Here is a 20,803-nt window from a genome sequence, read left to right as displayed (position 1 = left end):
AGCTCAACATTATTAGTCATTATGGAAATGTGAATCAAAACCATAATGAGATACCACTTCACAGCCACTAGGATGACTATAATCAAAGAAGACAGAAAAGAGCACATGTTGGTGAAGATATAGAGAAATGGGAAACTTCATGCATTGTTGGTGGGAATATAAAATGATGCAGTCACTTTGGAAACAGTTTGGTAGTTTTTCAAAAAGTTAAACATAGAGTTGCCATATGACCTAGTACTTCCACTACTAGATACATATAATCAAGAGAATTGAAATCATGCTCACGCAAAAACTTGTATATAAATGTTCATAGAAGCATTATTCATAATAGCCAGAAAGTAGAAATAACCCCAATGACCATTGACTTATGAATAAATAAACAAAATGTGGAATATCATAGAATGGAATATTATTTGGCAACAAAAAGGAATGAAGGACTGATGCATGCTACAAGGTGGATGAAACTTGAAAACATTTTGCCAAGTGAAAGAAGGCAGACACCAAAGACCACATGTGATATGATTCCATTTATATCAAGTATCTGGAATAGGCAAGTCCATAGTGACAGAAAGTAGATTGGTGGTTTCCTAGGGATGGGGGACACTGGGGAGAATGAGAAGTGACAGCTAATGGGTTTGGGGTTTCTTTCTGGAGTGATGAAAATGTTCTGGAATTAGATAGTGGTAATGTTATACAACTCTGTGAATATACTAAAATCCACTGAATTATACCCTTTAAAATGGTGAATTTTATGATATGTGAATTACATCTCAATAAAGGTATCATTTATAAAACATACAAAACTCAGGCTTGGCTTTTTTTGTTTGATTTTTTGGCCGTGTATCGTGGTCTGCAGGATCTCAGTTCCCCAACCAGGGACTGAGTGCTGAAGGCACTGAACCCTAACCACTAGACCACCAGGGAACTCCCAGGCTTGGCTTTTAAAAAGTGCATATTCTTTGACCCAAATTCCCAGTCCTAGGAATTTCCCTAAGGAAATAATCAGAGATAGGGACAATTTATAAGCAGAGATGTTTGCTGCAATATTATTTACAAATGCAAACAATTAGAAACAACCCAAATGTGCACCAATAGGGACCAGTTTATTATTCAGCCAGGTGAAGGAATAGTATGTAGTCATTTCAATTGTCTTATGGCTCTGTGTAGACATGAAAAGGTTTCCACAACATAGTAAATAAAAAAGCAGATAAAAAGATGACATTTTTTTGTTTTGTTTTTATAGGAGTGTGTGTACGTGCGTGGATGCTTAGAAAAAAGTCTGGATATTCAACAAAATGTTAACAATGATTGTCTTTGGATCGAGTAATTATGGGTGATTTTTATTACCTTTATGCCTTTCTGCAATATCTAAATTTTTTACAATGTATGGTTGATCTTTTATCTAATAAATTATTTCAAATACTCAGAAAAGCATGGAATATATATCTGTTCGCCTATCATCCAGCATTGTCAAATCTTAACATTTTATTATACTTAACACCAAATCTTTAAGAAATAAAATGTAGACACAGTTTTTAAGACTCCATCACTTTCCTTCCCCAGAATTAATCACTCTCTTGAGTTTCGTGCTTATCAATGTCAGGCATATTTTTATACTTATTTATATATGTGGCTATTCATAAACAATATATATGGTATCTGTATGCCTACTTTTTAGTTTTATACTGTATGGTATACATACTATATTGTTTTGTGCCCAACTAACATGTCTTTTATATTTATCCATGCTGCTCTAGATTAGATGATTAAAGTTTAACTATATTGACTATCTTAAGGTTTCAATATGGCATTTTATATATGTTATATATATATATATTTTTTATATATTCTCTTGTTGATAGACATCTAGGTCAATTCCTTTTTCTCTCTCCCTTTCTATTTAACGCAGTGCTGTTGTGAAGAGTTCTGTGTAGGTATCTTGAAGTACATATTCAAGTTTCCCTGGGGTATATACCCAGGAATGGAATGGTTCCGATGTGCATTTTCCGCTTTACCAAATTGCCAAATTGCTTTTCAAAGTGGCTATATACCACGAGAAAGTTCCCATTGCTCTATATCCTGGCCAACTCATGGTATGTTAAGACTTTTTACTCTCAGCAACTTAATGAGTGTGAGGTATCGTATTATTCAAAACAAAGATAGGAAAGAAAACAAGTTATTTCCACTAAAAAACATAATACAGGGTTTGGAGTGAGGTAGATCTGAGTTTGAATGTTGGCTCTACCCCTTACAACTTTGTTACCTTGGGAAGCGGCTTAGTATCTGAGCCTCAGATATCTCATCACGATCCTACAGAATTGCTGAGATTAAACAAGATAAGCACTTAGCACAGTACACCGCAAGGGCTCAACACGTGGCAGCTGTGATGATTATTAATTCTCAATTCCACTTGCTAATTTCAAACAGGGATACAGATGAGCAACGAAAAAAGCCAAAAGGCAGACAGAAAACAGAAGAGAAGAAACAGGCTGAGTAATTCAGAGATAGGACACTCTGTCCTTGAATAGGAGAACAAGCCGTGCAGGCGCCGACGGAACAATGCCCGCCTTCTGCCACAGAGAGTAACAAGAACCACATTCCCAGGGTTTTTTTTTTACCAAGTGTATATAAAAGAGTGCTGGATCCCACTTAGGGTCCCTGCCGACCCCTCTTCGTAGATGAGAACAAGGAAGACGAGGCTGTAGAAGCCCCAGCTGGTTCTGCTGCTATGGACCCTCTGGAAGGTGGGCGGGCTGTGCATGTGGAGAGTGGCAGCACCGGGGGAGGGGAGCGGGAAGATCAGTAAAATAACAACTTATCATTTGTAAGGTGCATCTGTGCATCCCATTTGAACTTTACAACCTCCTGAGGTGCAGGCAGGGCAGACAAGGAGATGAGGCTCAGAAAAGCAAAAGCGCCTTTGTGTCCAAGATCGTACAATTAGGAAGAGACTCGGAATGGATTCTTCCCAAATACTCTTTTTAGGATGCCACGCTGTCTTTCAGGAGCGCACACAGAACAGCCTGGGCCTGAGTGTGCCTTGAAGGCTGCAGGCTCTGGGAACAGCACAGGGGGACAGGGCTGGGTGAGCAGAGCAGTGGATCAGGGCGAATTGGCAGCCTGACCCAATAAAGATGCCAGGGCTATTCTGGGTGGCAGGTGGGAAGAAGGGGGTGGGGGAGGGGAGTCTGTAATTGGGACACCAAGCTCCCCATCTACTCTCTCCTCTGCCTCAGGCCTACTTTCCATGATTGATCCGTCTGTGGTAAGCAGGTTGTGGCTGACAGCCTCGAGTGGAGGCCTGGCTCTGCAAGTATCCACCCCTCTTGAAAGAAACCCACAACAGCTATCCTGTGCGTCGTAGATCCCCAGAGTTCTCTTATGACCCTCCCTCCACATGGCTTCTATCACGAGATTATATAGATTTTCCTCTTAATATTAAAAAGTTCTCTCTCAGTCCCATCTCAGAGGCTGACCCCAATCTCATTACCAGCTCTGTCTGCTCACCGCCTTTCCCCCCTCCTGTTCTGAAACCCGGCAGCCAGCATCATAGGGTGTGTTTTCCTTCTCGGTCCTTTACAAGCACCTGACACAGCAAATCTGACTTTTCTCCATGATTGGATCCCTCCCTCCCTGCAGGTGAGCTGTCCACCTTGTAGCATCCCCCCTGCGTGTCTGAAATCCCACTCTTCTTCCCAGTTCCCCTTCACACGGCACACAGCCTGCCTGGGCAGGCAAAAACTTCTCCCTGTTTCAGATTCTTTTTCAGCTCTCACAGGCCTGTGAATGAATCTAGGGACTCAACTCAGAGCTGAGCATGTTCTGACTGAGGTAAACTTTGCCTCTGTAAGGAAACCAGTTTAACTTTCTATCCTGATTCTATTTAGAGCAAGGAATGCTCTGCTCTCTCTCTCTCTAAATTTGGAGGCAGCCTGATTTAAAGATCAAAATCTAGAACAAAAGCAACAAACCAAACTGTCCTTCTATGGCACTTGTAAGGCATGATGGCAAACTGGTTTCTCTGGAGTGCCCACAATTATCATACTGGCTCACTGGTACTATTTTTTTTTTTTTTTTTTTTTACTGGTACTATTGCAGCCATTTATGGATCATCTTCTCTGTGCCAGGTACTGGCCTGGAACACCCTCCACCCCACCTCCAACACGCACCACACACACTATCTCACTTCAATCTTGATAATCCCGCAGGGATTTTTTTTTTTTTATCCCGACTTTTATCTGAACTTGGGTTCAGAGAGGTTAAAAAAAAACCTTCTCAAGGCAGAGTAGGGACTAGAATTCAGAACGTTCTAAATCCAAAATCCAGTCTCTTTCTACTGCACCACGATACTTTGAAAAGAGTCTAGGATAGCAGGGATTGCAAAAGGCAAGTGGCTAAAGTTACCAATAGAATTTTGTGAACTGTAAACCATGGGCTACAGACATTGCCAAATATACAACCCTTAGAAGACAGTTTTGTATAAACACAATTAAAAATAAGGTCCATGATGAGTAACCAAAAATAAAAGGTCATATTTGTAAAATAGTTATGGTTAGAGCTGGCTGCAGAAATGTGTTTTGCAAAGTAACTTTAACACAAAATTGTTTGTGATTGTGGAAGGGACCTCACCTGAAGTTATTGTGCATCAACTAGCAGTGGCCTAGAGGTAGTGGAGAAAAAAGAAAAAGGGATAGACGTCCAGAATAAGTTGATTCAGAGTGTGTTTCAAGAGCTCCCCGACAATAACTCCTTGTTTTAAAGAGAGGCTCAGGGAAGAGTGTGGGGGGTAAATGCTTGCAGCTAGTGGAAGAGGGGAAACGTTTTTCCAACAAAAGCTTTCTAAAGGGACGGTATGACTTTAGGTAATTTCTTTCCAACAATGCTTTTTTCCTCTCCTTTTGAGCAGCCTTCAGTGTTCTAATCCCCAACACACCACAGGCCAAACGGAAGCAAAATATTCCACACTTGAATTGAGCAAATGGGACAATGCCTTGATTAGTTAAATATGCTTTGGGAAGAAAGAGGTTTTTCAGCCCTGATTAAGTTATGTTGCAAACAGTGGGACCCAATCCTCCCAGAGAGGCAGCTTGTTCTACAGTCTCAGTCCACAGGGCTCCCCGAAATGTGGGAAGCTGCGTCCAAGGACCTGCCCACCCTCAGCCTTCCGCTATGAAAGGAGGGGCTTGGGGCAAAAGATCTCAGAGATCCAGGCCAGTGATTCTTACACCGTGATGCTACCCTGGGGCTCTCGGTTGCTGAGTCACTATCATGCTTGGGAATTCCAATTAGGAGGGAATTGTTTTTACTTTATTTTAACCACCAACTGCTGCTATACAAAAGTAATTTTTAAAAAAATGAATTTATTGAGATTGAATTTATTTAAAAATGAATTTATTGAGCTGTCAGAGCTTGAGGATCTTTGGCTGCACCGTGCAGCACGTGGGATCTTAGTTCCCACACCAGGGATCAAACCCGTGCCCTCTGCAGTGGAAGCCTGGAGTCTTAACCACTGGACCGCCAGAGAAGTCCCAGTAGAAAGTAATTTTAAAAATTTGTTTTGTATAAAAACTTCCTAGATCTATTATTACTTTTCTTTTTTTTTTTTTTGTAATTTATTTATTTATCTATTTTTGGCTGTGTTGGGTCTTCGTTGCTGCGCGTGGGCTTTCTCTAGTTGTGGCGAGCGGGGGCTACTCTTCTTTGTAGTATGTGGGCTTCTCATTGTGGTGGCTCCTCTTGTTGTGGAGCACGGGCTCTAGGCGAGTGGGCTTCAGTAGTTGTGGCATACGGACTCAGTACTTGTGGCTCGCGGGCTCTAGAGCACAGGCTCAGTAGTTGTGGCACCTGGGGTTAGTTGCTCCGCGGCGTGTGGGATCTTCCCAGACCAGGGCTCAAACTCGTGTCCTCTGCATTGGCAGATGGATTCTTAACCACTGCACCATCAGGGATGCCTTATTATTACTTTTCTTTAGTATTTCTGTGATTTTTTTTTTTAAGTTCTGAGATAAATATTATTTATTGCAGTTATCAGACAATGGACAAGTGACATTAGAAAAAAGAAAATAATCTGTAGTAGTAATTCAGAATAGCATGTAGTTGACTACCTGGTATTTATTAATGTCTTTTTGAAGTAGTTTATTTATTGGAATTTTTCTTAAAGAAATTTATAATACCTGTTTATATCAACCGTATTTAAGTACAGTGGAGAACACTGGGATGTCACAATTGCCTTAATACATTTTACCCTTACCCAGATATATTTTGATATTTTCTACACAAAATATATACTCTCTGTATTCTGAGGAGGTACATATATATTCTGTATAAAACAGCATGTTTAAGTTGTGAATATACTTAACCATAATTTTGAAAAAGCTTGTAAATGTATTTATATCCTTACAATTTTAATATAAAATTTTAAGGGAACACAGTCTATTTGGGATCCAGTTAGAAGCACTGCTAATAGAGATGTACAAATGCAGGCTGGGGAGCAACTGTGTGCAGATTTAAGTCAAAGGGGTATGTATGTCGAGACCAGTTCTTCCCAAAGAGTTATGGGACACTATAGCGTAAGCTAAAGCCCACTGCCTGCTTTGAGCCCGTTTTTTGTTTGTTTGTTTGGGTTTTTGCTTGTTTATTTGTTTCTTTGTTGTTTTGGCCTCCTCGTGGCATGCGGGATCTTAATTCCCTGACTAGGAATGAAACCCGTGCTCCCTGCAGTGGAAGTGTGGAGTCCCAACCACTGGACCGCCAGGGAATTCCCCACAAGCAGATTTTTGAGGAAAGAGCTGAATTCTTAGGCTTCCTAATGGCAAAGAAAACACTGAATCTTTCTCTTTGCATTACTTTCCAAGAGCAAGAAGGATGGTGGGGGGAATCAGAAGAGAAGGGAAAGGTGGGAAAAGAACATCACAGGCAACTCCCTCCGCCCAGAAAGGTTCTGGTTCTGAGGCCTAGAAAAGAACATGTAAAGAGCACAAATTCTCCTTTAAAGCAAAGAGAGGGATAAGAGGCTAGGAAAGGCAATAGCTCAACAGTAAGCAAAGATACCAATCTATATTTTGGAGGACTTCTTTCTTTTTAAAAGTTGTTACTGGGCTTCCCTGGTGGCGCAGTGGTTGAGAGTCCGCCTGCCGATGCAGGGGACACGGGTTCGTGCCCCGGTCCGGGAAGATCCCACATGCAGCGGAGCGGCTGGGCCTGTGAGCCACGGCTGCTGAGCCTGCGCGTCCGGAGCCTGTGCTCCGCAACGGGAGAGGCCACAACAGTAAGAGGCCTGCGTACCGCAAAAAAAAAAATTAAAAAAAAAAGGTGTTACTGGTATCTACTCTAAAAATTATTTAACATGTGCTGTTTTAAGATAGCTGTTTTATTTTTAAAAATCTGTGAATGGTTTTTCAGTGTATGCAAACCATTTTATTTTTGCAAAAAAAAAAAGAGAAAGAAGTTATTTAAAAGGTTTTTTAATTTAAAAGTTATTCGAGTAAAAGGAAGAAAGTAAACTTTAAAAAAACCAGAACAAAGAATGGAGATTCCTAACCATTAAGCAGAAAGCTTATCTTAGCTTCAGGCAAAGCACCCACCATGCTTTGGAGTCTGGATTCTGTGCTTAGGTGGTCAAGTAAAAACTGCAGGGACAACGTTTTGAGAAATGAATAAACTCCTCTGAAGCATGAAATTTTCAAAACTCAAATCAAGATCCATTCTCAGTTCCAGATTAAAGGAGATGGAACAGGCATGACAATTAAATGCAATGCACCATCGCAGGTGAGCCGGTGGGGGAATTGCTGTAAAGGACATTATTGAGGTAACAGAATTTCCTGAATTTGATCACTGTACTGTGGTTATATAAGAGAATGTCCTCACTCTTAGGAAATATGGGTAAAGGGTTGACTGTCTGCAATTTAATCTCAAATGGTTGACGGGTGGGGATTAATAAAGCAAGATGTGGCAAGATGCTAACAACCGGGGAGTTTGGGTGAAGGGCATATGGGAATTCTTTGTACTATTCTTGCTTTTCAAAATTAAAAATTTTTTAAAAACACACGCCTTCTCAGAGCGTCTCTCATCCCATCTCTATCCAATGTAAAGGAATTCCTCCACCTACAAACTTTAAACTCAAGAACTCTGTAAGCACAAAATAACTCTATGAAGCAGAAGCCTCCCCAGCATCTTCCTCCAGCAGATGGTGCTGGAGTGGTAGTTTTTGAACCTAGCTTCCTGTAGAATCAGCTGGAAGCCTTGAAAACAATTTTTCTTAAGCCCTGGGATCCATGCAAGACCCTTTAAATCAGACTCTGGAGCCCAGCTCACAGGTGATTCTAGTTGCAGCCAGGGTGGAGAACTTCTGCATTAGATGACGTACTACTGCAGGCCTCCAGTTAGATTGGAAAGGTGGATTTAAATCCAAACTGATGCCATTGAAAAGTCCTTTACTCAAGAACTTGCCACTTACAAACTTGTGTAGTGTTGCCTTGCGTAGGATCAGCCCTTCAGAAAGTAGACAAATTAAGTAGGCATCTGTTGCTCCAGTGAGAAGCTGTAGACCTCTACAGCTAGCTTCCCACCCCAGCTTTGGGGAGACTCCTGCCCTATCTTGGCGTTAATATTCCTAGGATAGATAGAGCAAAGAATCTCTAGGGAAGTGCATTGGTGTCAGGCCTCCTGAACACCTCTGTACACAGATTGTCAATGAAGGGACAGTGGTCCAGCTGGGTGAGGTAGTCACTCTGCTGGGTTTGAATATCCAGTCTTGTTCTTCATGGCCACCAGCAGAGGGAAAGGCACACCCAGAGCTAAATGCACTTAGCTCTGTTACCTAAGAGCTAGGATGTGGAAACAGGTGGAAATGCTGAATCACCCAGCTGAGTGAGGCTACAAGGACCTCACATCTCTATCATTTCTTGATCTGATTACTTTTCTGTATTCCCCACTGGACTGTGAGCTCTGACTGTGTCTGATTTACCTCCCATCTGCAGAGTCTCCTACAGTGTCCAACACATAGTTAGAGCTTGGCAATATTATCTGTTGTTGCTGTTTTTGGCATCTGACAAATGAATACTCACCAGACCGGCCAAATGTTAGCCAGCTAGTATTTTCTGCATCCCAGACCAATGAGACACTGTACTTGACACTCCTTCCTTCATGGAGACCCCAACATTAGGTCCTGGGAAACCCATCCTCCATCTGCACCCTTCCCAGCCCTCCCCAATCCACTAAAACGTCCGTCTCCCCCAGGCCCCTGGCCACCCCGGGCCTGGGGCGAGCTGGCAAGTCCCTAGGCCCAGACAGCTGGTGAAGGACTCACGCTCCACCGGGCATGAGGGGCTGGAACTTCCATTGCTCCTCCTCGCAGTCCAGGAAAAGCCGGTTCATGATCTTGTTCTTCTCCTCAGGGGGGATGAAGTTCTCGATGATTAGGTACCTGGGAGGAGGAATGAGGTAGACAGGGGATCACGTGAGACCGCACAGTGTATATGAAGGTTGAAGGATGAGAAAAAAGAAGCAAAGAGGCAGAGGGAACAGAGAAGGTGGAAAAACCAAAAAGTCGGGGGGAGGGAATCCCTAGAGAAATAATAGAGCTTGCAAATCACAGTTTCTAATGCAAAGATTATAGACTCAGGGCGTTAGGAGTTACTTCTGGGCAGCACCCGGCATGCACTTTGCGGAGTGCATCAAATGCAGGCCGAGGAGAGGAAGGAGGAAACAGGAGGTAGAGGAAACTCCAATGGGCCCCTCCCCCACCCCTCAGACACATTCTGTTCCTAAGGTACATGGACATGGGTGAGGAGACAGTTGGAATGAAGCCTTCAGGAAAGAGAGGAGCCTGTCAGGGAGAGGCCCACGGCCTGAGGGATGGCTGTGAGAGCCCCAGATGGAAAGAGGAGGGGCCCTACTTGAGCTTGAGCTCCCGGGTCTGCTCATTCTGTGCCTCTTCCAGGTCCTGCCGCACGCGGATGTACTCATCGTGCTGGTCCTGGATCTCCGCCTTCACCGCCTGCAGCTTGGCGTAGAGCTGGGTGGGGACAGGTGCAGCTCAGAGGCTGTGCACTGTGGCAACCAATGTGGCTCCGCTCCGCTCACCCAGCCTGGGTCCCGACGGCTGCAGGCTCAGGGTCCACCAGCTCGGTCCAGGATGAGCCCAGGGCCCACCTCTGAAGCTCCCTCCTGCCCCACCATCCATCGGAATGGGTTATTCTAAAGGCTGCCCTGTCCCTCCCACACTGTGGCCTGTTAACCTGCTCTCTCAGCTGCTGTCCACATCGTGCAATGTTCAAATCTGAAGGGATCCGAGGGACCTTCTGGTCCAACACCCCCTTTTATAGGTGAGGAAACTCAGGCACAGACTTGCTCAAGGTTATACAACGAGATAACAGAAGAGCCGGAATCAGGACGCGAGTATCAGGACTGCCATCCAGGGCTCAGGGAAGGAAGGGAGCCTCAGCCAGTTTGCAAGGTGACCCATCCTACTCCTGCCTCTCCAGCGGCTCTCGAAAGTAGGGGTGTGGGGCTTCCCTGGTGGCGCAGTGGTTGAGAGTCCGCCTGCCGATGCAGGGGACACGGGTTTGTGCCCCGGTCCGCGAAGATCCCACATGCTGTGGAGCGGCTGGGCCCGTGGGCCATGGCCACTGAGCCTGCGCGTCTGGAGCCTGTGCTCCGCAACGGGAGAGGCCACACAGTGAGAGGCCCGCGTACCGCCAAAAAAAAAAAAAAGTAGGGGTGTGGAGGGCAGCTCCAACCTTCCTGTCCCACTCCTAACCCACTGAAAGCTGTGTCCGTGGAAACTGCCACTGGAGCTGGGCCTCTGCCTGGCCTACTCTGGGGCAGACACCTCAGCAATCTAAGGGCTCTCCAGGTTCTTCCCAGAATCCAGACTGGAATTTGCCGCTTCCTGCCCTAGGCCCTCAGCTTATGCACACGCCTTTCCCTGGCCATGGACTTTGCAGGGTCCTGGCAGCCAACATTCTCATCCCTGGAGAGCCCTGAGCTCCCTCTCTGAGCGCTCCCAGGCTCGAGTCTCCTCAGGTTTCCCCACCACTCCCCTGGCCTGCTCTGTGCCTGGTTATCCAAACTGTGACTCACTGGTGACACCAGAGTAAAGGGGGAAGTTACCCAGGACCACGAGGATGGCAACCCTGGAGAGTGGAAGTAAAAGTGTTCCCAGCCTGTCCGGCCCCTCCTGGCCCAGGAGGAAAGGCTCTATCCCACCCCACCCAGACCCCCGCCTTCCCCTGCTCCTCACCCAGCACCCATGAAATGTAACTCAGGGGGTCAGCAGTCCAAGCAAAGCGGGGAGGGGTCGCTAAAGCACACGCCCCTTGGGCAGGTGACGTCTCGGGCAGAGGCTGCCAGGCCCTTACACACCTTGACCCAGTTCTGTGTGGCATCTCACCTTCTTGAGTTTCTTGGTTTTGACCTCCACCTCCTGCTGCAGGGACGTGTAGGTGCCCCGGAGCTCCATGGTCTCCTCGTCTCGGAGCATCATCTCCTGCTGCATTTCCCGTTCGCGGCGTTTCTAGGCCAAGGCAGGGCACAGGACTCAGCAGAGCAGAATGTACTGGGGAGCTCTGCCTACCATGGAACCTGGCTTCGTCATGACCATGGGCGCCAGGAGGCAGCAGGGAGCACCCCATGGCCCACATCCATTGCTCCCACCCCATCCTCAATGGAGCCTCTCTGAACCTTCTCAGCTCATACGGCCACGCTTTTGCCAAGGCACTGCCCCCCACAGAAGGAGACCTCAGCCCTAACAGCTGGGGCATTCCAGGGGTGTCAACCCCGTATACCGATGTCCAGATACTGGCTTTCCAGCTGCCTCAGCCTCTCGCATGTAGTATCACAATTGATTGGTAAGACCAACAAACTGTGGTTCTTGATGATTTAGGACACAGTCCTGCAGTTGGCAAAGAACTCACACCTTTGTGGAAGGCCCAGGAATTAGTACCTGGTGCCTTACGGAGGCTGTCCTCATGGAGAGCCACCACCTGGGCAGTGGACCCACGGGATGCAGGGCAGCATACCTTAGGTTCTCAGCGCTGTAACTCCAGGGATCCTGAGCCCATGACGGCTCACTGCCCTAAGCACCCCCGTGCGACCTCAAGGCTATGTGCCCCCTCCCACCCAACCCAGGGACCTGAAGACCCCTGCCCTACCTGCTCGGCAATCTCCTGCCTCTTCAGTTCCAGCATCTTCTGCTGTTCATTGGTGTGATCCATGATGTTCCTGCCCCCGATGAGCAGCTTGCTCTCCATGGCCTGCAGACACAGAGGGGTGAAGAGATGGGCTTTGGGGCTTTTCAAAGGGCCACAGCAGCCCCAGCTTGAGAGGTCTGGCTTCTCTGTTTTGTGGTCCTTCCAGGAGGGGACAGAAGATGTGTCCCAGAAGGAGCCTCATGACCCTCAGTAAGAGTGAAGTTTTCCCCTCCAGCCTCCTGGGCCCCAGCACAAGCCTCCCATTCTCAGCAGGACCATTAGGTGAGACAGAGAGGGAATCCCTCAGAGAATACAGGGCACCTGCTCTGTTTGCTTTGGATAGGGAAGCTTTGCTTTGGATATACGGAAGGCTGGTTCACCACGCTTGGGAAGGGAGTGCGGTGGCAATCTAATCCTGGCAACAGGACCCAGCTGCTGTTAGGAGGCGGGGAGACACCGGATACAGTCACTGGGCAGCCCAGCCCTTTAGGTAACTGGCTCCTGACTCAGGAAGGGGGTTCTCACACAGGCAGCAGGAAAGGCTCTAATCTTCAGCTGGAAAACAGAAGAAAAGCCAAAGGGAGAAGACTCTGCAGCACTAAGGGGCACATGGGGCCCCAGAAGCAGCATGAGCTTTGGAGATGGCCAGTCTCACCTACTCCCAACATGTGCTCTGTGCTCCAGCTTTGCCAAAAGCTTGGGCTCTACCCACCAATTGCAAGGTCTCGGCCGAGATATCTGTCACCTCTCACGTCCATAACCCTGGAGCCGCCTCTGCTCCAGGAAGGAAAGCCACAGCAAACATCTGCTGAGTGCTACCGCTACCTGCCAGGTGTCTCCATCCTCACCCCCAGAGAGACCCCAGGCAACAAGTAAAGAAACTGAGAGGAACTAGCCTCAGGCCATGCAGCTAGTTGACAGGGGTGAGATCTGAGCTCCACGCCAGTCTCCCCACTGAGCCCCTGCGCTGTGTGCAGTACCCCCAGCCCGACCCAGCACTTGGCACAGACATTCCATAGGTGATGGTTGAATCTGAAGCTTAAATAATAAAGGAGTAGGGGAAACTGTTTAAGTTGTGACTACATTAAAATGCATTTTCAGGGACTTCCCTGGTGGCGCAGTGGTTAAGAATCCACCTCCCAACGCAGGGGACACGGGTTCGAGCCCTGGTCCAAGAGGATCCAACAGGCCGCGGAGCAGCTAAGCCAGTGCACCACAGCTACTGAGCCTGTGCTCTAGAGCACGCGAGCCACAACTACTGAGCCCACGTGCTGCAACCACTGAAGCCCACGTGCCTAGAGCCCGTGCTCCGCAACAAGAGAAGCCACCGCAACGAGAAGCCCGCGCACCGCAACGAAGAGTAGCCCCCACTCGCCGCAACTAGAGAAAGCCCGCGCGCAGCAACGAAGACCCAAAGCAGCCAAAAATAAATAAATTAATTAATTTTAAAAAATGCATTTTCATTATTGCTAGTCAGAGGGTGCTGCCCGGGGCATGCCAGCTGTCCACTGATTTCATCCCAGGCCCCCTGGAAGGTTGAAATCACCTTGAGCCACTGACCTGCCTGAGGGCTCTCCAAGCAGGGTGTGCTGGCAGAATAGGGGAGCAGGGGGTCCCTGTACCATCCGTCACGGAGGACAGAGCAGGACAGGGGTCGAAGGTTGCTTTCGTGGGGTCAGAGGTTGGGCTGTGTGAGGGTGACAGAGGACACGGAGTGAAGCAGGGCCAGTCAGAGCCGCCCCACGCAGCCTCAGAGGGAGCTGTTGCCAAGCAAGGCACCCTCCCCAAGGCAGCGTAGCCAGGGCTGCACTAGCACCTCCCCCAGGCCCTGCTCCTGGCTACCATCTCACCATCCACCACCTCCACAGCACAGACTCCTTCTCTCTCACGGTCACACTTGTCCACCCTTTGCATGAGTGACTCCTTAAATTGTGTGCCCCAGGCGCCTTACCCACCTCACCTGAGTCCCCGCCCTGCAGCTCACTCAGCCCCTTCATCTGGCCAGTCGTTAAATCCCATCAAGTCTGTCTTCTGGGTACAGCTCACCTTCTTCCCTCCTTTTCATCCTCATCACAATGGCTCACTTCACTGTGGTCCCCATGACTCACCTGGATCATTGCCAGGATCTCCCCCCACCTCAGTTTCCCCTTCCAGCCCTCTCCATATGACACCCAAGGGGATCTGCCAACCACACAAGTCTGAACATGCCTCTCCTCTGCTGCAAACTATTGAAAGGGCCTCCATTCCTTGCAGGATGAACCACAAAGTCTGTAGCAGTTACTGGCCCCGTGGGCTGGTCTCACCTACTCCCCACATGTGCTCTGTGCTCCAGCTTTGCCAAAAGAATCCCAGCCCCCTGAGTGGGCTGTGCCTTTTCACAAGACCAGGCTTCTCTCCCTGCTTCACATCCACCTGGAAAATGGCTACTTCCCCTGCGAGACACAGCTTGAGCATCTTGGGAAGTTTTCTCTGATGCCCTCAACTCTGCACATTTCCTCCCTTAGTCCTCCTCAATAGCTAGGACACTTTCCTACTGTTTTCCCATATTGTCCCATCATTTGTTTACATCCTGTCTCCTCTGTGTGCTCCTTCAGGTCAGGAATCATGTCTTACTCGGATCTGAGTCTTGGGACTTAGCACAGTGCCTGGCACACAGTAAATGCTCAATATGTTTGATGAACAGAAAGGACTCCTTGGGGTAGCCTCAGAGGGGGGCTTCCAGGTCCTTTCTCTGGGCTCACTCATCCAGAGCAGAACTGGATCTTCACCTCAGCTTCTCCTTCAACTGGTCAACCCACATGCACTGGCTAAGGGGCAGAGAAGCAGGGTCTGGGCATCTGGGAAGCCTGGCAGGAGGGATGGGCTGGGTGTGAAGAGGGAGGAAGGAGGAAGGCAGCAGCTCTGCTTGTCCACAGAGGAAGCCCCCGACTGCTGCAGGCCATGGACAATTGATCCCTCTAACTGTAATGGCATTTGGGGGGACCTGGTATCTGGCCTGGCCCCCATTCGAGGACACACTTGCCCGCTCCAGCCCTGAGTCCTCACACTTCCCTTGGCACGTTATGTGGCCCTAGTGTTCTTCACTCTTTGCCACCGAATAGAAAGACACTAGTTCTCAAAATAGGTTGCATATTAGAATCGCCTGGGGAGCTTTTGAAACTCCCAGTGCCAGGCCACATGGCAGGGTTATCTTGGTCCCTTCCCCTCACAAGTGGCGGTGAGAACTCCCAAGCCAGATGCTCTCGAGGAGACTCTAGTAAGGAAGACACAGGGCGACAGCTGATGCCCTGCCTTCTCCTACCTGATGTAAAGACTGGGGATGAGGATGGAGAGAGAAGCACAGGGCAAGGCACCAAGAGAAAGAAAACCATCCGTTTCTTTGCACCTGCTATGTGCCAGGTGTCTCACTCTTCTGCTAATAACCCTTTAGGCATTGAGTCTCAAACTTAGATGTACATTAGAATCATGGGGAGCTTTTCAAAGGCTCGGTGCCCAGGCTACATCCCACTGCCAGTTAAACTGGAAATGGAGGGGGCAGGTGGTGAGGTCCAGGCATCGGTGGTTTTCAAAGGTTCCCAGGGGATTCCAGTGTGCAAATTTGGGAAGCACTGCTTTAGCAGTCCCCAGAATCAGCATTATCTGAGAACTTGTCAGAAATGCACAATCTCAGGCCCTATGCAGACCTAGTGACTCAGCATCCGAGACCCCCAGGTGACTTGTGCAACGTGTTTTAAGTGGCATACTACTAACACCATCACTTTTCTGCTGAAAGCTCAAAGAGGTCAAGTAATCCAGCCAAGGTCACATCACAGCTGTTCAGTTTAAATGGAGAATCCAGACCCAGGTCTGCCTGGCTCCAAAGCCCATGCTCTTCCTACTGCAGACAATGTGTGGTGTGCTTTAGGAAGCAGAACCTGCTAAAAGAAAAGCAACATGTTTCCAGCAAGAGGAAATCATGTCTGACTAATCTCCAAGAGTTCTTTCAGGGACAAAATAGATTATTTCAGTCCACGGGGAAGCCAGTGGCCAGAACTTTAGAGGTTAAAATGCTCCTGGCAAGGTCCTACATCAGAGGTTACTCAAAGTTACATGGGGGAGGGGGTGAGGAGACAGAGAAACGGGAGGGGGATGAGGGAAAGGAAACAGAAATAAACAGGCACCTCTCTAGGTGGAAAAAATGTCCAAATGTTAAATGGGGGTACTGATTTCCATCAGAAATCATGCAAGAAAGGGTGTACAGGTAAAATACCAACTTCACAGATGCCTCCAGATTCTTGCAGGTGGTAAAAAGCAGAATTTCTAGGCCGTGTGAGCTGACCAAAAAATGGCAGATGAGCTTCAGTTAGAGTTTTACATTTTGGGAAAAAGTAATCTTCGCTCTACTCATTAAATGATAGCTGTGAGCGATCAGTTATAAACCAAAACAGAGGGAAAAGAGGGGGAGTAATTCTCTGTTGTTCCCAGAAGACGTTGGCTTAATATGCTGCCACAGCTAAAAAAGCTAAGAGCATCTGGCCAGGCACCATCACCAAGGCTTTTTGGAAACAACACAAAAATCATTCTACCCTAATATAAAACTATGATGCAGCTGAATCTGGAGTACTGTGTGTAGTCCCTTGCTGCATCTCCGGGGACTTGAAGGAGAGAGAAGATCCAGAGAAGGGCAGCTAAAACCACGCAAGGGCTATTATAAGAGACTTAAAAAAAAATAGGACTCTTTAGTTGGCAAAGACAAAGAAAGGTTAAGAGGATGGACCTGGAAATTATACCATCAAAACAGGTGTGAAAAGGAAAGCTCCAGGCTTTTCCAATCAATCCCTGGTACAGAGAGTAAGAGCTTGTACCTTGAGTTTTAGAACAAAGAGTTCTGTTTACAGAAGGTAATAAATTTATGGAATGTATTATCTCAGGGGTACTGGATTAAATACCTCACAGTTCATTAAAGGATTCTGGGGACACATTTTTAACCTTTTATTGTCTTTCTCCGCTTTCAGAAAAAAAAATTGCACTAACATCAAATAACCACAGAAATAAAACAAAATGGGAAAAAAATTCATGTATTCCTCCTCATAGCTAATTAAATTGCTTTTTCCCCCAGATTTTTCCATATGCACACATCATTTTTTCACATCTATAGACATGGTATAAGTTTATGTCCTGCTATTTCCATTTCATCAAATATCTCAAGAATTTCCTGTTACTTCCATAAGGTTTATGATTATGTTTAATGACTGCATAATGTTTAGAGTGGATGATTTATAATATATTTAATTAACCCCCATTATAAGATATTTTGGTTGTTTGCTTAATGTTTACAATAAACACTCTTGTGCATATAATTTTTTTGGCCGAGCAGCGTGGCTTGTGGGATCTTAGTTCCCCGACCAAGGCTTGAACCCAGGCCCTTGGCAGTGAGAGCACTGAGTCCTAACCACTGGACTGCCAGGGAATTCCCAATTTTTTGCTTTTTTAGAGACTTTCTTAGAAGGAAATTTCAGGAGTGGACAAAGGGTTATAAACATTTCGTATATCTTAGAACCTACTGTCAAGTTACCTTTCTAAACCACTGCCAGCAATAAATAATGGAACCATTTTTATTACAATGTCATAGTCATGAAGTATTACCATGATTTTCAATTTTACTTAATAAGAGATATAAAATTGAGCCTCCCGTTTATTTTATATTCTCTATACCTTTGCGGTAGGCTTGCAAAGGTCTGATCTCTCCTTTTACAAAATGCTCCTTTATGCCTTTTTTTTTTTTTTTTTTTTTGGTGATTTTAAAGTGTGGAGATGGACCTGATTCAAAACAATTCTTTGTTTGTTCGGCCCACACCTTCTCCAGCTGCCCACACCTAGCTCAAGAAACCCATTTGGACATTGTCAGGCAGAACTTCAGCTGCCAGTCAGGCCCGGAATCTGATGCATCAGCCTAGACTACCAGGGCCTCCAAGTTCCAACCCTCCTCCCACTGCCACCCCCATGACATGATTCCCGGGACTGGTTTCTGTGCTGATTCTTGCTCATCAGGCTTCGTGTTAAACCTCCTCCTTGGACCTGGAAATCTCGCTTCAGGATGTCTCCTTCTGGCCAGGCCCTGGGCTCCATGAAGAGAGTTCCTGGACGATGCCTGACTGCCTGTATCACCCCATTCCATTCGTCCACTGCCCCTATGCTTCTCTGCCTAGCCTTGCCCCGACACACATGTGATTTAAATGACAACCGAATGTGCCTTATCGGTTTCTCGCCAAGTCTTGCCCACCGGCCCAGCCCACGCTGTCAGCCAAGCCTGCCTGACAGAACCTGCCTTGTGCTAGAAGACGGGGCTGGTCCTGGCACGAAATCTGGGGGTGGGCCCCAATCCAGGTGCAGGGCCTCAGTGCCCGCTTCTCCCCAGTCTCAGTTCATTGCTGCCTGTTTCATCCCCCCGCTCTGAAATATGTCATGCATGGCTGCAGTTCTTTGCTTAGAAACAGCTTTTTTGCTCTCGCTTTTCCCCATTTCTTGGAGGATACCAGTGGCCGTCTCCTCCTTTTCCTCAGAGATCTCTGTCTTTAACTTTAATCACCTAAGGAGGGCAGGGAGGGACAGGGATGCCTCAAATCCCTGGGCCCACTTCAGACTGGGAGGGTACTAAGCAGAACATGGGGTTTCTAGTCCCCAGGAAAAGTTCCCTAGAGCTCTTAGCTGCCCCAGTTAATGCTGCCCTTGTGATGTCTCAGGGCAAAAGAGTCCAGGTGGGTGGGGCCTGTGGACAGGACTGGGTTTGGTTCTACTGGTTCTAAATATGTCCATTGTAACTAAAAGGCCAGCAGAGGCTGTGGGGTGGAAAAGACAGGGCTGGGAGCTCCAAGGACACGGTCTGACTCTTGCAAGAGGGAAACGAATCACCGGATAACTAAGGTGACCTCAGGGAATCACCCCAACCCCCTTTGCTTTACAGATGACAAAACTGAGGCCCAGAGATGGAGAATTCTAAGCCTGGAGTCTCATAATTATGGAATCGGTATGTGTGTCTGCTCCTATATTGACTATGCACTCTCCAAATAATTTCCCAACTCGATTAGGGTCCTCGATTCCAGGTATGAGAGGCAGGTCAGCTGCTGTGACAATTAACAGCCAACATCACCACAGGGACCATGTCAGCTTGCAGATACAGCTTGGGATATTCAGAGGCTCACCTTTTCCCATTCCAGGAGCAACTGTAGTGCAAAATCAGGAGGAGGAAGGAGACCCCAGCACTCATTAAGTGCTGATCTCGAAAGCCAGAATGGAGACAGCCAGGCCCAGACAGCCACCCTTCTGAGGAGATATCATCAAGGATGATTTTACAGAGAAGCCAAACAGGCTCTGCGCTGCCACTGCCAGCTAATCTATGACATTCTGCAGGAGACAGGAGTCTCAGATGCAACTTGCCATGTGCCTGTGGCTGGGCTAGGTCCTTTTTGCATTAATCTTCCTATTTCATCATCACAAGAACCTTATGAGATAACGAGTGTGATCCCCGTTTGACATAAAAGGAAACTAAGGCTCAGACAGGTGAAGTGACTTGCTTGAGGTTATGGAGCCAGTAAGCGGCAGAAGTAGTATTTAAACATCAGCTTCCTAATTCCAAGCCCAGGCTCCTTTTTCTTGGTCCACAGCTTTCTCCTGGGTTCAGGCAGAAAGGTGCCTTGGAGAAAAGCAACATTTGGTCTTAGCACCTTTGCCAACTCAGGAACCATCAGGAAAGCTCAGGGCACCATTTCTTTCTCTTCCAGATGAAACAGGCAGGGTTCTGCTGAAGATGCTTCTGCCTGTGTGAAGTTCTTATAGGGGCCTCTGAGATAAGCGGGATAGAGCTCTTAACTGCGTGTGTGTGGGGAGGTCGCCAGTAATACTAGGGTCCCCCAGAGAGGTTGAAACCCGAATGCTCATGGGAAGGGCCACCTCACAAGTTCCATGGTGGAAAGATGTAAAGGGCACTGGGCATGACAGTCAGAGAACTTGAATCCTGGTACACACTCTACCATCCTATTTGCTAAGAAATCCAGGGCATCAGCTCCTGGACTTCAGTTTTCTCATCTGTAAAATGGGGCAAATACCCACTAACCTTGCAGGCTTTGGGTAAGAATGGTGAGTTGCATAACAGATGTGGAACTACCTGGTAAATGATAATGTACAATCAAATGTCAGTGGTTACTTGCTGTTCCAGTACCTGATTGACATTTACCCACCACTCATCACAAAGAGCAAAACAAAATAACTACTGCAACAATCCTGGCTCCCACCTCTTAGGAAATACGGCCATGCCTACCATCACAGACCTGTTTCTCCTTTTGTGGCCACTGGTTATAGATCTCAAGGAACCAGCAGTAAGGGAAGAAGAAATGAAAGAGACAATGGTGAGGGGAAGAATAGTGCTATTTTCAGTGGTTCTCTGCCTTGGGGAACATAAATCAGGAAACCGCATCCGAGTTTCCTGCCTTGAGTCTCCTTGGATGGCTCAAAAAACTACATAAATGGTCTTTCAAATGCTAGTAATTCTCTCATCAAGAAGAAGGAACAATTAGAGATCAGGAAACATATTGGCTGGGGAGTGAGGTAAGCTGGACTCTACTTCCAGCCTTGCC

At 47.2% G+C, this 20,803-nt stretch overlaps 2 protein-coding genes across 6 annotated transcripts in view; both read right to left on the bottom strand.

Annotated features, from left to right (window-relative positions):
• DTNB (dystrobrevin beta) overlaps nucleotides 1-20,803 on the bottom strand; it is a 608,309-nt gene that overhangs the window by 455,179 nt on the left and 132,327 nt on the right. The window lies entirely within an intron of this gene.
• The window catches only part of KIF3C (kinesin family member 3C), a 39,834-nt gene that overhangs the window by 4,373 nt on the left and 14,658 nt on the right, over nucleotides 1-20,803 (bottom strand). For all 5 annotated transcript variants that reach the window (XM_033425091.2, XM_033425092.2, XM_049695718.1 and 2 more), the window contains 4 exons: nucleotides 12,153-12,254; nucleotides 11,393-11,515; nucleotides 9,897-10,015; nucleotides 9,308-9,424 (listed from right to left, as the gene is read on the bottom strand). In XM_033425091.2, the coding sequence (XP_033280982.1) occupies nucleotides 9,308-9,424; nucleotides 9,897-10,015; nucleotides 11,393-11,515; nucleotides 12,153-12,254 (461 nt within the window). The remainder of the gene's footprint in view (nucleotides 1-9,307; nucleotides 9,425-9,896; nucleotides 10,016-11,392; nucleotides 11,516-12,152; nucleotides 12,255-20,803) is intronic.

Source organism: Orcinus orca, chromosome 13 (genome assembly GCF_937001465.1).
Source record: "Orcinus orca chromosome 13, mOrcOrc1.1, whole genome shotgun sequence".
Classification (NCBI taxonomy): domain Eukaryota; kingdom Metazoa; phylum Chordata; class Mammalia; order Artiodactyla; family Delphinidae; genus Orcinus; species Orcinus orca.
Note: the sequence above shows the minus strand (reverse complement) of the source record. Positions and strands in the feature narration are given on the sequence as shown.